Source organism: Diaphorina citri, unplaced genomic scaffold (genome assembly GCF_000475195.1).
Source record: "Diaphorina citri unplaced genomic scaffold, Diaci psyllid genome assembly version 1.1 scaffold151, whole genome shotgun sequence".
In the NCBI taxonomy this organism is placed as follows: Eukaryota; Metazoa; Arthropoda; class Insecta; order Hemiptera; family Psyllidae; genus Diaphorina; species Diaphorina citri.
The window spans coordinates 135,721-149,081 of record NW_007377588.1 but is presented as its reverse complement, the minus strand read 5'-3'; the positions used below and the strand labels follow the sequence as shown (position 1 = coordinate 149,081).

At 38.4% G+C, this 13,361-nt stretch overlaps 2 protein-coding genes across 3 annotated transcripts in view; both read right to left on the bottom strand.

Annotated features, from left to right (window-relative positions):
- LOC103505113 overlaps positions 1-13,361 on the bottom strand; it is an 83,368-nt gene that overhangs the window by 28,392 nt on the left and 41,615 nt on the right. The window contains exon 1 of one of the 2 annotated variants that reach the window (XM_026820490.1): positions 12,217-12,338. The exons of the other annotated variant lie outside the window; for it this stretch is intronic. The gene's annotated coding sequence lies outside the window, so the exon portion shown is untranslated. Of the gene's footprint in view, positions 1-12,216; positions 12,339-13,361 lie in introns of those variants that run through there. 2 annotated transcript variants of the gene reach the window in all.
- LOC113465722 lies at positions 4,360-4,817 on the bottom strand. Its single transcript, XM_026820488.1, has one exon. The coding sequence runs from the start codon at positions 4,813-4,815 to the stop codon at positions 4,384-4,386; it is 432 nt and encodes a 143-aa protein (XP_026676289.1). The 5' UTR covers positions 4,816-4,817; the 3' UTR covers positions 4,360-4,383.

Below are 13,361 nucleotides of genomic sequence, written 5' to 3'. Positions count from 1 at the left end.
GGGACTGGTATTCCAGCACTAGGGTCTGTTTAATATTTAACCATGTCAACTACCACCTCATGTAATTATCGTATAGTCTAGTCATTTTAATTCTCAATCCGTAATAAACATGCTCTCATGTTTTCTAGCTCTTCATATTTTCTGTAACAAGTTACATCGTTTATGTCACCCTAGATTACTCATATTGCAATTTGTAACACTACAAATGGGATATACAGAGTGTTCATTGAAATTTGCAACACTACATTCTACATTCTCTTTCAACGCAACCCTTCGAGACACCCTGTATACAAGGTGATAATCCCGTCTGCTACACAGTATGTCTGAGAAATGCCTGAACTTATTATTTTGACTACGAACTAAAATAAATGGGAATGATTTATAAAATTGTGAACAGAGAATATATGTATGTTTAGTGCATTTCCCTCACTTTGTATTTTACTACATTACCGCAGCCTATCTGTCCTGAGAGTGAGGAGTAGTAATTTTATTACATTGGAGGTACATATGTACATATACATACATAGTAGACGTACTAGTATAGCAGATAGTAGTAACATTATTTCAATATGGTATACGGTACGGTATTCCAGTATGCTTTATGGTGCGTTATTCTAGTCGCCCTTATCCTCGCCTCACTAATTAGCAAAAATCCGTCAATCCGCAAGTCCTTGAATGGTACTGATCGATTCTCCCTGCCCTACATGAGTCTCATGGCTTAGGAATATTTTAATTTAAAGGAAGTCAGGATTTCCCCAATGTGTTGTACGGTGGATTATTGACAGCTCTCTGCAATAGAATTTGATTTGAACGGTGACATTTCACATTGACTCATGTCAGCATAATGTAGATACCGTAGGATGCCAAATGGCAATGATATAAAAAGAGTCTCTAGCCTGACGGTCTACTTGTGTTACAGACCAATTTGACTCAGCTTTAGAAATTACACAACGTGCTGGATTGCATGAAAACTTAAAGAAATGGACGAAAACAAAGTAGAGTCTTGACTAATGACCCCAAAACGGAGCCAAAAACATAACTGACATAGTTTAAGTTATATGAAAATATCTCACACATCATATGGTATATATTACTCCACTTTTCGTTATAATACTCCCTTTATATCGCCAAAGCTTTCAATTAAAGACATAAAAACAGCAACAATAATATTTAGTGGACAATTTAAAGTCACCTTTGTGTGTATGAATATAAAAGAAAGGTGAGTGTATAAATGTCAAAACAAACAAAACCTTAAAACCAAGATCTTTTCGTTAGTTCTGAAAGGTAAACAATTCAATGCTCGTCATCAATTTATATTTTGAATGAATGTGGGTCAAGAACATAACACGAGAGACTGGGAACATATTAATAGATTTCTGTCAGTCTCTCCTCTCTACCAGGTTGTTCACTTTCCAATTCAATTTGGATATCAGTTGAAATTCTATTGACCCCATTGAGATGAGAAGGAGTTAGGGAAGACCATGTCTGGTGATTACTTAGTCAGGAGAGCGTGGGCCCATTACCGGTAGGGATGTGAAATTCTATCCTCAATAATCTCAATATTATTTGGAACTTTTTTTTTTAAAGAGGTTTGACAGAGGGAACTGCAACTGCCATGGTCCCATCGTCCTAATAACTGATACTGATAATATTGCAGATCCTTCATGGATTCCAAGAAATAAAGATCAGTCAGTGAGCTTTTCCCCAATGAAAACATACTTCATGCTCCTCACAGTCAATATTCCAATGTCAAAAGCTCAGATGACGTCAATCATCGAGATCATAAATCACAAGACAAGATTTTTTCAAAGTGGATAAAATCCGCCCCGGGCGGGAATCGAACCCGCGGCCCAGCGCTTACAAGGCAGACGCACTACCAACTAAGCTAACTAGGCTGGCAAAGTGAAATCTTTAATTGGCTCTAATCTAGTAGTTGACATCATCCCATCAGGATAAAATCCGCCCCGGGCGGGAATCGAACCCGCGGCCCAGCGCTTACAAGGCAGACGCACTACCAACTAAGCTGACTAGGCTGGCTATTTGGAACTTTGACTACAATAAGAAGAAGTAGTAGTAGCGCCCTACTCTTGCCTCTGAAAGGAAGTTAGTACTAGGTACTGCTTTATTAAAGTGAAATCTTTGGTCCTAATCTAGCAGTTGAAGTAAGCAGTAAGCACGGTTATTATGATTCTTCACAGGAGTTTCTGATGCAATGGAGAAGATTCTGTAAGACTGATGGCTACGATGACTTGGCATGAAACAACTCAGGTAAGTAAGTACTCAGGTAACAGATGTAGATCAATGGTTTTAGAAATTGTGTAACCATCGATCGGTGAAGGTCAATCAATGGAGGTACCTGGAGAGATCCTAACATTCACTAGTTACAAGGTCTTGCTTCGATTCTGGCCGGGATATGAACCCAGGACTTCCAGCATTCAGGTCTCATACACAGTGAGCTACGGAAGTTCCTCATACAACAATATGATTCTTCACAGGAGTTTCTGATGCAATGGAGAAGATTCTGTAAGACTGATGGCTACGATGACTTGGCATGTAACAACTCAGGTAACAGATGTAGATCAATGGTTTTAGAAATTGTGTAACCATCGATCGGTGAAGGTCAATCAAGGAAGGTACCTGGAGAGATCCTAACATTCACTAGTTACAAGGTCTTAGTACTCCCAGTAGTTCCAGTGCAGTTGCTATGACATTAGATTCATAACTGACGAAGTGACGAGCCTCCACTCCAGTTTGAATCCAAAACTCAACATTGGAAAATTAAGTCAGATGAAGATCATTTGTAAGTAAACTGAACACGGTAACTTGCAAAACCAACATATTATGTATACTATGATACAATATACCACCGTAACTTCATGGGTAGCTATTATATTGGCAGCCCAATTCTTTTGTTTCTCTATTCCACTTCGTCTTTTGTTCGACTAATCTTAGGCAGCTGTGACAAGAAATAAAACAATGAAAGAAGAAGATAGTACAAATAGTACATTCATAAAATTCTAACAAAAGAGTTTTCGATTAGTCAGTAAATTGAAGGATATAGAGAAAATAGAAGCATTGATGAGTAAGGAGAGAATTAAGGAATTGACAAGAAATAAAACAATGAATGAAGAATATCAGTATATCAAGAGTATGTCTATACCTATTGATGGAATTATTATTAAAGAAAATACACAAGGATTTAACCTTCAATATCAAAAGATTAAATAAATATAACTATTAAATAAATCTTGTGTCTTAGAATAGATAAAGAAGTTGAAAAAGTAGACAGGATTAGCTGCTAAAGTTCACTATGGGGGAGGCGACGTTATTGATTGCGTTTGACCCATTCCTATGTCCACAAGTACTTGAGTCGCAATATGTGTCCTTTTTTTTGAACCCAGACTGTTTGTGCAACAAGAAGAGTAACTTGAGATTTCTTTTAGGATGTAGGAGTATGTATTCCTTCATACACTGATTCCAAACAGTACAGTTGGACAGGATTAAGCGGAAAAGAACCATTCATAAGGGGAATCGCCTTATGGCTGGTTCTTTTCTGCTTGATTCTGTCCAGTTGAAAGTAAGATCGGTACATTGAAACGTCAGGAAATGTTTTATTACAACAACCATCACTTTTTCAGAATCATCAAGTGAAGTGGTTCTTCAAATAAGGGAACGAGGGACAGTAACGTCAGGAAATGTTTTATTCCAACAACCATCACTTTTTCAGAATCATCAAGTTAAGTGGTTCTTCAAATAAGGGAACGAGGGACAGAGCCATGGGTTAATTTAGTTCATTAATTGCCATTGAGACTACTTTCGAGACTTGTGCTCACTACCCGCATGTATGTGTACCCCTATCCTCATCACATCACTTGTGGTGAAGTCAATATATTACACCTGTACCCTGCCTTCCTCAACGCATAACCAGCACCTGTACTATCTCCCCTCAGTGCAATTCTGAGTCACGGTCCAAGACAACTCTGGTATGTAAAATTTACCATGGTAGAAAACTTGTAGATACCCGACCAGAAGAGGGGGTGCTTCTCATCCTTACCACAGAACATGAGGCCTCATTAGCTCAACAGATGGCTATCAAAATGGATAGTGACTACATGACTAATGCCCGTCGCACATTGTAAGCGTATTCGCGCGACTCTATCATTTTCATAGGTTTAGTTTTTTAGGCAACGTAAAATTTACCATGGTAGAAAACTTGTAGATACCCGACCAGAAGAGGGGGTGCTTCTCATCCTTACCACAGAACATGAGGCCTCATTTAGCTCAACAGATGGCTATCAAAATGGATAGTGACTACTTGACTAATGCCCGTCGCACATTGTAAGCGTATTCGCGCGACTCTATCATTTTCATAGGTTTAATTTTTCAGGCAACTATACGCGCTACTACGCTTCCAATGTGTGACAGTGACAGACCTATTAGGAAATATTGATGTATGAACTTACGTTTTTCGTTCGGACTGTACGGATAGCTCTCGGTAGGTGAGGAGTATCCGTTGGTAGAGATGACACTGTACGGTGTAGAGGTAGGCCCTCCTCCACCGGACGGTGAGCTGGTGGTGAGCGGTGACACTGGATTAGAGGATATCAACGAGTTCTTAGTTGATAGCCAGTCATCCGTCCTGAGCCGCTTGACACCGACAATGCCCTGGAACAGGACATGTCCCCCAGGGCGGCTCTCGGTCTCCGTATAGCATGGACTATGCCGCTTCATCTCGGACTTGATCTCGTCCGAGGAGTTCGTGACCAGACTACTCTGACTTGTACTGGTGGCGTAGCTAGAGGTACTCGTGTACATAACCTCATGTCAACTCTCAAAACAGACACAAGTCTGGTCAATCGTTTGGGACAGTTTGGAGTTGTGTCCAAGTTGAGAGAAATTCATTACCAATGACGTTTTGACGTCACTTGAAATGTCGAGTTTAAAGCACTAATAATAAATTTTCATTGACATTTCACATAGTTATTACAAGAGGTAAAATATTTTTTCCAATGATGAAGTGGCACAGTCCCCATGACATAGGCAGCATTTCTTTTTGGACTGCCAGAGAGATTCTTTGTCTCAGAAATGCTGATCTTGATTTCAATTTCAATGACAAGTCACATGATGGAGCTCCTAAGTCACTGATGATCCATTTTTTACTTTCAAACTTTCAAAGATGAGTGTTTCACCGCCGTTTTCATTTCGTAGCAATGAAACAACTTCTACATTGGACGCTTGTGGTCTGTGTCGTAGCATGCCCATCCGGTAGTATGCCTCTCATCAGATGGGCGAGAAGAGACACAATAATTTCCATTTGGTAAATCAAGTTTTACACAGCGCTTAATGGCTTTTACTATACATAATATACATATGTATGTGTAAAGTGCTCAAATCGTCCCAAATAAAGTTCTTCAGTTTAAATTTCCTTGATGGAGTTTTTTCTGGCTCAATCAACTCTCAGGGTCACCAATAAAATAAATTTCTATATTTTGTTTATCATTTCGGTGATACTATGGTAGGCGAGAGATCACTCGTAAAAACTTTGAGGTATGTGTAGTGTGTCAGTTTATCGAAAATAAAATCGACATTAACTTTGTTTTTATTGACATGATGTGTTCATGGGGGATTCATCTATCCCGAAATAAATGTTTCATATTGATAGATACAGGGTGATCTAAATTCTAACATATCAGTTGGACAAAGGCAGTGAAATGACTCTGGTAGGGAGAACTTTTAATACGGCTTAGTCAAAAGTCTCAACCAAATCAATTTGAACATTTTCCATTGGACGAATGTATGAACGTATTACAGAGTATGTGAAAATACATACGGTAGGATTCTGATAGTAATGAAAGCTACAAAAGTATAAACTATTTGCTATTGAGTTAGAGGTATTGAATGTGTGGAGAGAATTCCTAATTCAAATCTTATTAGTAGCAATCAGCACTCCACAATTCACACAATGTAATATGTTGTTCAGCACTTCTCAACCTTAGTTCTCATATTGGGACATAGTGAACACAAGTCATAATTTTTTTACCTAATAGTGTAGGATATCTTTGGACAGTCTTTTTAATACCAACAGTATTACCTATCAATATCTTACACGAAACTACTGCTTAGTGATCTAAGGAGAGAAACAATTGAACATTTATCTAAAAACAAACATAACTCTCAGCCTATGATTGTTAAAACACAACATATTCATAATTCAAAAAGACATCGTTCTTCTAAAGATGACCCAAACCGTTCATAAACGGCTGTAAGAAATACCGTCATCAAAGCTCCAACAGAATTACACAAGACACTCTTCGTAAAATAGGTGATCTCTGTAAAATAGGTGATCTCTGATCTCTGTGACAATGGTAAATCTGACATTTCAATCAAAACAGCAAGGTGGAAAGCAACTTGAAGAACAAGGTGGAAACTAATATCGACAAAAATATTGGTAGAAGACCGATATTTAAGAACGGCTGCTGTAGACAATCTCTCGCCAATAATAGGATAAATCGACCCGGGTGATGGCGTCTACCAAGATGAAAACTAATTTCATAGTTGATTTGAACAACCTGACTGACAAAGCCTAGGCCAAGTACAGTTAGGATCCTACACCAAACCACACACACTATTGTCATTTGGAACCAACACTAAACAACACAACATATCCATGTATGTATGTATGAGAATCAGGGATGGTTCGGATGGAATAAATACACTTTACCTTGGGTAATCTATCTAGGCTTCTCACCCACAGATCTACAGTTTTATGGTAAAAAGCACTTTGCACTCTTTGCAGTTCTACTCAAGAAGAGACTGATACATGAAGATGGTGGTACCGCGTCCATTTTTGTTTAGGACTACTGTCCTGTAGAGTTAACATCAGACTGTAGACTTGAAAAGAAGAAGTTCAGATCCGAAGTTCAACGCTTTAACCACTGCACCACTGAGGTTTTGGAAATAACGGCAAAAATGCAGACGATTGGCATTGGAAAACGAAGGTCCGTTGGTTTCGGTGATATCAAGACTCGGGCCTTATTCTGCCGCTCCCTCCATGTGTGGAGGGGGACAGGAGGGTATTTCCTACGGTACCAAGTCTTCTCCTTCCGGTGGTCCTTGGTGTCCTTACTCTTCAGTTGTGTCCAACTGTTGTGCCTCGTATGAGGACACGATATGAATTCCTAATGAGTACCATCGGTATATATATATACAGGTATAGCGGGTATGCTACTGTTTGGCCATTATATGGGTATGCTACGTACATATATTGTATGGGTATACCAGTCTTCAGCTCGGTGTACGGGAGTATTCCTATAAGACCATATTGTCATATGCAGCAAATTGTCATATAAAGACCATATTGTCACATATCTGTATATGTGTACAGTGTCCTCAGCACTATAACCACCACGGTACAGTAGGTACTATATAGTATTCTTATGTACTAAGGAGTTCTAAAGGACCGTAGCAGTAGAGCAGTACTAAACTCAAAGTATAATGTACATTGTACAAGTATCCTCGCAATAGAAACAATGCATACGCGGTGTAATATATTGACTTCACCACAAGTGATGTGATGAGGATAGGGGTACACATACATGCGGGTAGTGAGCACAAGTCTCGAAAGTAGCAATGGCAATTAATGAACTAAATTAACCCATGGCACTGTCCCTCGTTCCCTTATTTGAAGAACCACTTAACTTGATGATTCTGAAAAAGTGATGGTTGTTGGAATAAAACATTTCCTGACGTTTCAATGTACCGATCAACTGGACAGAATTAAGCAGTGCTTATTTCAGGCATGGACAGTTTTGCTTCAATAGATGAGACGGGTTTTTGTAACTTGAAATGCTACGTTGCCTAAACTGACACAGAGGTAGTGTTCTTCATGCTAGATTCTACCATGCGAGATCAACTGGCAACATCCTACGCCCCTCCTGTCTTTATTTTTGAAAATTCAAGCGAAACGTTTCCAAACCAAGTTACAATAAATGTCATAAACGAAGAAGAGTCTGTTAACATCAGACTGTAGACTTGAAAAGAAGAAGTTCAGATCCGAAGTTCAACGCTTTAACCACTGCACCACTGAGGTTTTGGAAATAACTGCAGACGATTGGAATTGGAAAACGAAGGTCCGTTGGTTTCGGTCTTTCGGTGATATCAAGACTCGGGCCTTATTCTGCCGCTCCCTCCATGTGTGGAGGGGGACAGGAGGGTACCTATTTCCTACGGTACCCAGTCTTCTCCTTCCGGTGGTCCTTGGTGTCCTTACTCTTCAGTTGTGTCCAACTGTTGTGCCTCGTATGAGGACACGATATGAATTCCTAATGAGTACTATCGGTATATACATATACAGGTATAGCGGGTATGCTACTGTTTGGCCATTGTATGGGTATGCTACGTACATATATTGTATGGGTATACCACTCTTCAACTCAGTGTACGGGAGTATTCCTATAAGACCATATTGTCACATATCTGTATATGTGTACAGTGTCCTCAGCACTATAAGCACCACGGTACAGTAGGTACTATAATTATAGTATTCTTATGTACTAAGGAGCTCTAAAGGACCGTAGCAGCTGTATACTAAACTCAAAGTATAATGTACAAATGTACAATTGTACATTGTACAAGTATCCTCGCAATAGAAACAATGCATACGTATGTGGGGAGTTCTGTGTTGTGCATGAGCTTTTTGTTGCTTATTTCAGGCATGGACAGTTTTGCTTCAATAGATGAGACGGGTTTTTGTAACTTGAAATGCTACGTTGCCTAAACTGACACAGAACATGTTCTTCATGCTAGATTCTACCATGCGAGATCAACTGGCAACATCCTACGCCCCTCCTGTCTTTATTTTTTGAAAATTCAAGCGAAACGCTTCCAAACCAAGTTACAATAAATGCCATAAACGAAGAAGAGTCTGTCCCCAATCCCATCCCTGTATTTCCACCAAGCTTTCAGCATTTTCTCCCCCTGACAACCTGTCGCGATACTTTTACCACTTTTCTCTTCTTCTCGAGTTACAAATGTTACAACCTACGTAAATGTAACGATATACATACATAACACCAAGTGACAGTGACAGCACATTGGACGTCTTCATTTCGCCCAGTTCAAAAGCGCCTTTCTTTCTTTTTAGAACTTCTCCCACGACGGACGTCAAAAGCTCCGTTTTTCTTTTCGTTCCCGACGACGCGACGACCGGTTTGACCTTGACCCGTTTCCAACGCGTCTTCATTTCGCCCAGTTCAAAAGCGCCTTTCTTTCTTTTTAGAACTTCTCCCACGACGGACGTCAAAAGCTCCGTTTTTCTTTTCAGAACTTCGTTCCCGACGACGCGACGTCTGCTTTGACCTTGACCCGTTTCCAACAATATCTCGTCACTTCCACTTCAAGTGACAATGTGACGACATTCATTAGCATTCATGTCCTTCTCCTTGCACATCCAACTCTATATTCTCTATGCTTCCATTGAATAACGAGTTCCACCCTTCAACTCCTATAGCATCTGAGATGTGCCAGCAGAGTTTTGTTGTAAACACATCTCTGCGATATTGTATTACCTGTGTGTTGGCGTCTACATTTTCCCAGACAAATAAACCAGGATAGAGAGATACGAGATACGTAGAAGTTTGTTTAGTGTAAAATATGATGTAGAACGAGCGGGGACGTGTTTGTGTCTTGGATTCCGATGAATTTTGAAACTTTGAAGAAAAGAGAATAGAAATGTTCACCTCCTACGCTCCTACACATACGATATGTCTGGGAAAGCCAAAAATACATCTCTGAGGACTGAGAAGATATCTGGCAAATTTCTAAACGTAAGGATATCCACTGCATCAGATATTGAGTGAGATCAACAAAAAGTCCTCCAATAAACAATAATGTTGCGTTGTGTTTCAAAAAGCAACAAGTCCGCCAACATCACTTTCAAAAACCTCTACAGATGACAGAAAAAACATCAACAAGATTCTAAACAGTTAAACATCAATATCGAGTAGCATAGAGTTCTTAACAAGATTCATTAGCATTCATGTCCTTCTCCTTGCACATCCAACTCTATATTCTCTATGCTTCCATTGAATAACGAGTTCCACCCTTCAACTCTTATAGCATCTGAGACGTTACCACCCCATTTCTCTTGCTTCTTTCTTACTCTCCTATCCTTTCTCATTCTCTTCTCTCCCATCCTTTCTTTGTCTCGTTTGTCTCCTAATATGAAACGATATTAAAGTTCATATCGAAGACGACGTTATTACATAAAGCTATTATATGACAAAGAGAAAACAAAGAGGCAAATATGAATCGAACAAAACTGTTCTCAGAGCTAGCGGGGATAGCACGTTGAACGTTGGTTCCTGACGGATCACTCAAGCAATGTTGTGTGTGGATGGTAAATGGACGGGTTGCAGATCAGCAGAGCACACCGTACTCCATCATAGAAGATATGAATCTAAGTATAAGTAATGTGGCCAATCAGCAATTTAGATAAGTAAACCTCCATTGTTTTCACCAATAGCATACCAGTTTATGCGTCTATTCTGCAGATATTTCTGCTGACTGGTTTTTTATTCAGTAAATAGAGCACTTGAAAGTATATATTATGCATCATGACTTAGTTTTTGCTGATTCTATTCAATAAATAGATCACTTGGTAGTACGATAGTTACGCATGGCTTGGTTTTTGCTGACTCGATTGAGGAAACGAGGACTTCTGCAGAACGCGTGGTGACAGTTACAACTTGGGTTGCACAGTTGCACTGTACTAGCAAGCACTACACCATCAAGGCACGTTTCTTTAGCACTACTCACAAAACTAAGGAAGATAGCTGTTGTCAGGATTTTTGTCCATTATCACAACAAGAATATCTTTAACTATTAAAAATATATGAAAACAAGAGCAATGTTTCAAAATCTTGCAACAATAAAAACAAGTTGTGCCGAATATTCCAACATTTCCTTCTGTCTTCTTCAAGTTGGTTATATCGCCTTTTGGGCTCAATACCAATGTATTCCCCAGCAGTGTGCCCTGTAATTATAATTATTCAAAGCAGTTTCGTTTCGTTTTCATCAGTAAGAAGCTTAGAATAGCTTTCTACTAATTATACACAGACACCATGGCGGATGCCTTTTCTATGTTCTGATGATGAGTAGGATCGATTCGCCTTGTTTCAAATAGGAGTGTCGGAAGTTCTCTGATATTTCAAGTCTTCTTTAATATTTCATAGTTCATTATTTGTATAAATAAAAATCCCTTACAAAATGTTTAATTACAGTAAAGTAAATTAGTCAGATGGCTTGGTTTTTGCTGACTCGATTGAGGAAACGAGGACTTCTGCAGAACGCGTGGTGACAGTTACAACTTGGGTTGCACAGTTGCATTGTACTAGCAAGCACTAAGTACCACTACACCATCAAGGGACGTTTCTTTAGCACTACTCACAAAACTAAGGAAGATAGCTGTCGTCAGGATTTTTGTCCATTATCACAAGAATATCTTTAACTATTAAAAATATATGAAAACAAGAGCAATGTTTCAAAATCTGCCGAATATTCCAACATTTCCTTCAGTCTTCTTCAAGTTGGTTATATCGCCTTTTGGGCTCAATATCAATGTATTCCCTAGCAGTGTGCCCTGTAATTATAATTATTCAAAGCAGTTTCATTTTCATCAGTAAGAAGCTTAGAATAGCTTTCTACTAATTATACACAGACACCATGGCGGATGCCTTTTCTATGTTCTGATGATGAGTAGGATCAATTCGCCTTGTTTCAAATAGGATACGGGCTATAATCACTTTAAGTGTCGGAAGTTCTCTGATATTTCAAGTCTTCTTTAATATTTCATACTTCATTATTTGAATAAATAAAAATCCCTTACAAAATGTTTAATTACAGTAAAGTAAATTAGTCAGAACCAACTTGGACAAAAGTCCCAATATCATTGAAAATTTTGCATAGTTTTATTAATTTTAAACTTAATATGTATTGGTTAATCCGTGAATTATTTTAAATGTAGGTAATTATTATTTCTTTTCCATTCAATTTAAAATAAATATATATCTCCTGTGAAAGATCTCTTTTATGCAGAAAAAAATCGGGATTCATTTTTCCAAACTTCTAACAACAAATCATTTAATAATTGTTCGCGGTCCTCATTTGAATCCATAATGTAGCGTATCTTGCAATGGAATATCAAAAGATGAAACTCACCATAGTAAAACACATATTGATGGGTAATCCAATATCCGATGACAAAATATTGTTAATCCAGATTAAATGGCACAAACAAGTTTGAAGAAGAAAAATCCAAAATAACAGAGTAGCACAAACTTATAAGGAACAGATTTACTACTGATAAAAGACAACACTCCAAAAATATTTTGTACGTAGGTAATACAATAAAATAAATAATATTTGATTCAATAAATAATAAATAAATTATTACTAAATAATTATCAAAATAATTAATGCACCTATAGGTACTATTAAAAAATAAAATAACAAAAAAAGGATGGATTTTATTTAAAAATAAAAATTGAAAATTTCAATTTGTTTTAATTCTATATCCCTGATAACAATAAAACATATAACCTTGATATTTCGCGAAAGAGGTGTCTAAAAATCGAAAATAAATTACTCTAAATATCACGCGAACTTCACAGCAATTATCGGGCAATTATGGATGAAATTCGAATCAATTTAATTTCTAGAAATAGACGGATAATTATTTACACTTGATTTTTCACACTAGTTTTAATTCTTTCCAATTTTTTGTTCAAATCTAAACACTCTAAACAGATATCCGAAGTATCGTGTTGTCGTCACACAACCCCGTGGTTCTTGGTTCGACCCGTATGAAAGTTGCCCGTACACTAGCAGACTATAGAGTACAGCTAGGCGCTAGGCCCCCCCACTCCTTAGCATCGCGACTATCAGTCAAGTTGGATTCTATTAAGGTTAAACGTCCAAGAAACAGAAGAGGTTTGTTGCTGGTGGCATAACTTTCAATTTTACGCGGAGGGTGGGGGAGTTCTGATCTTTATCCTGGGCTGTGAATAGGAAACTTGACTTCCAGCACCGGCATTGCGGACGTCATGAGAACTCTCAGACTTGATGGTAGTCTTTCCTTGCAGTGGTAGGATCATCATGGCCCACTAACTTACCAAACAATGGATTTGAAATGGTTCCCAATTCTCTGGTATACATATAGTTTTCAAGCTTTTGGTTGACTCAGCACGCAACTTTCGTATCTTACCCGTGTCCATGAAAATCCCAATCAACACTATAGAGCTATAGACGATGAACTGAAAATTTTCTCTTCTTTTGGAGAACCGAGGCTTGTCTTTAGGAGCAAG

What these genes read in the sequence shown, in the direction of transcription:
- LOC113465722 (XM_026820488.1), bottom strand. Translation starts at nt 4,815, where the DNA reads ATGTACACGAGTACCTCTAGCTACGCCACCAGTACAAGTCAGAGTAGT.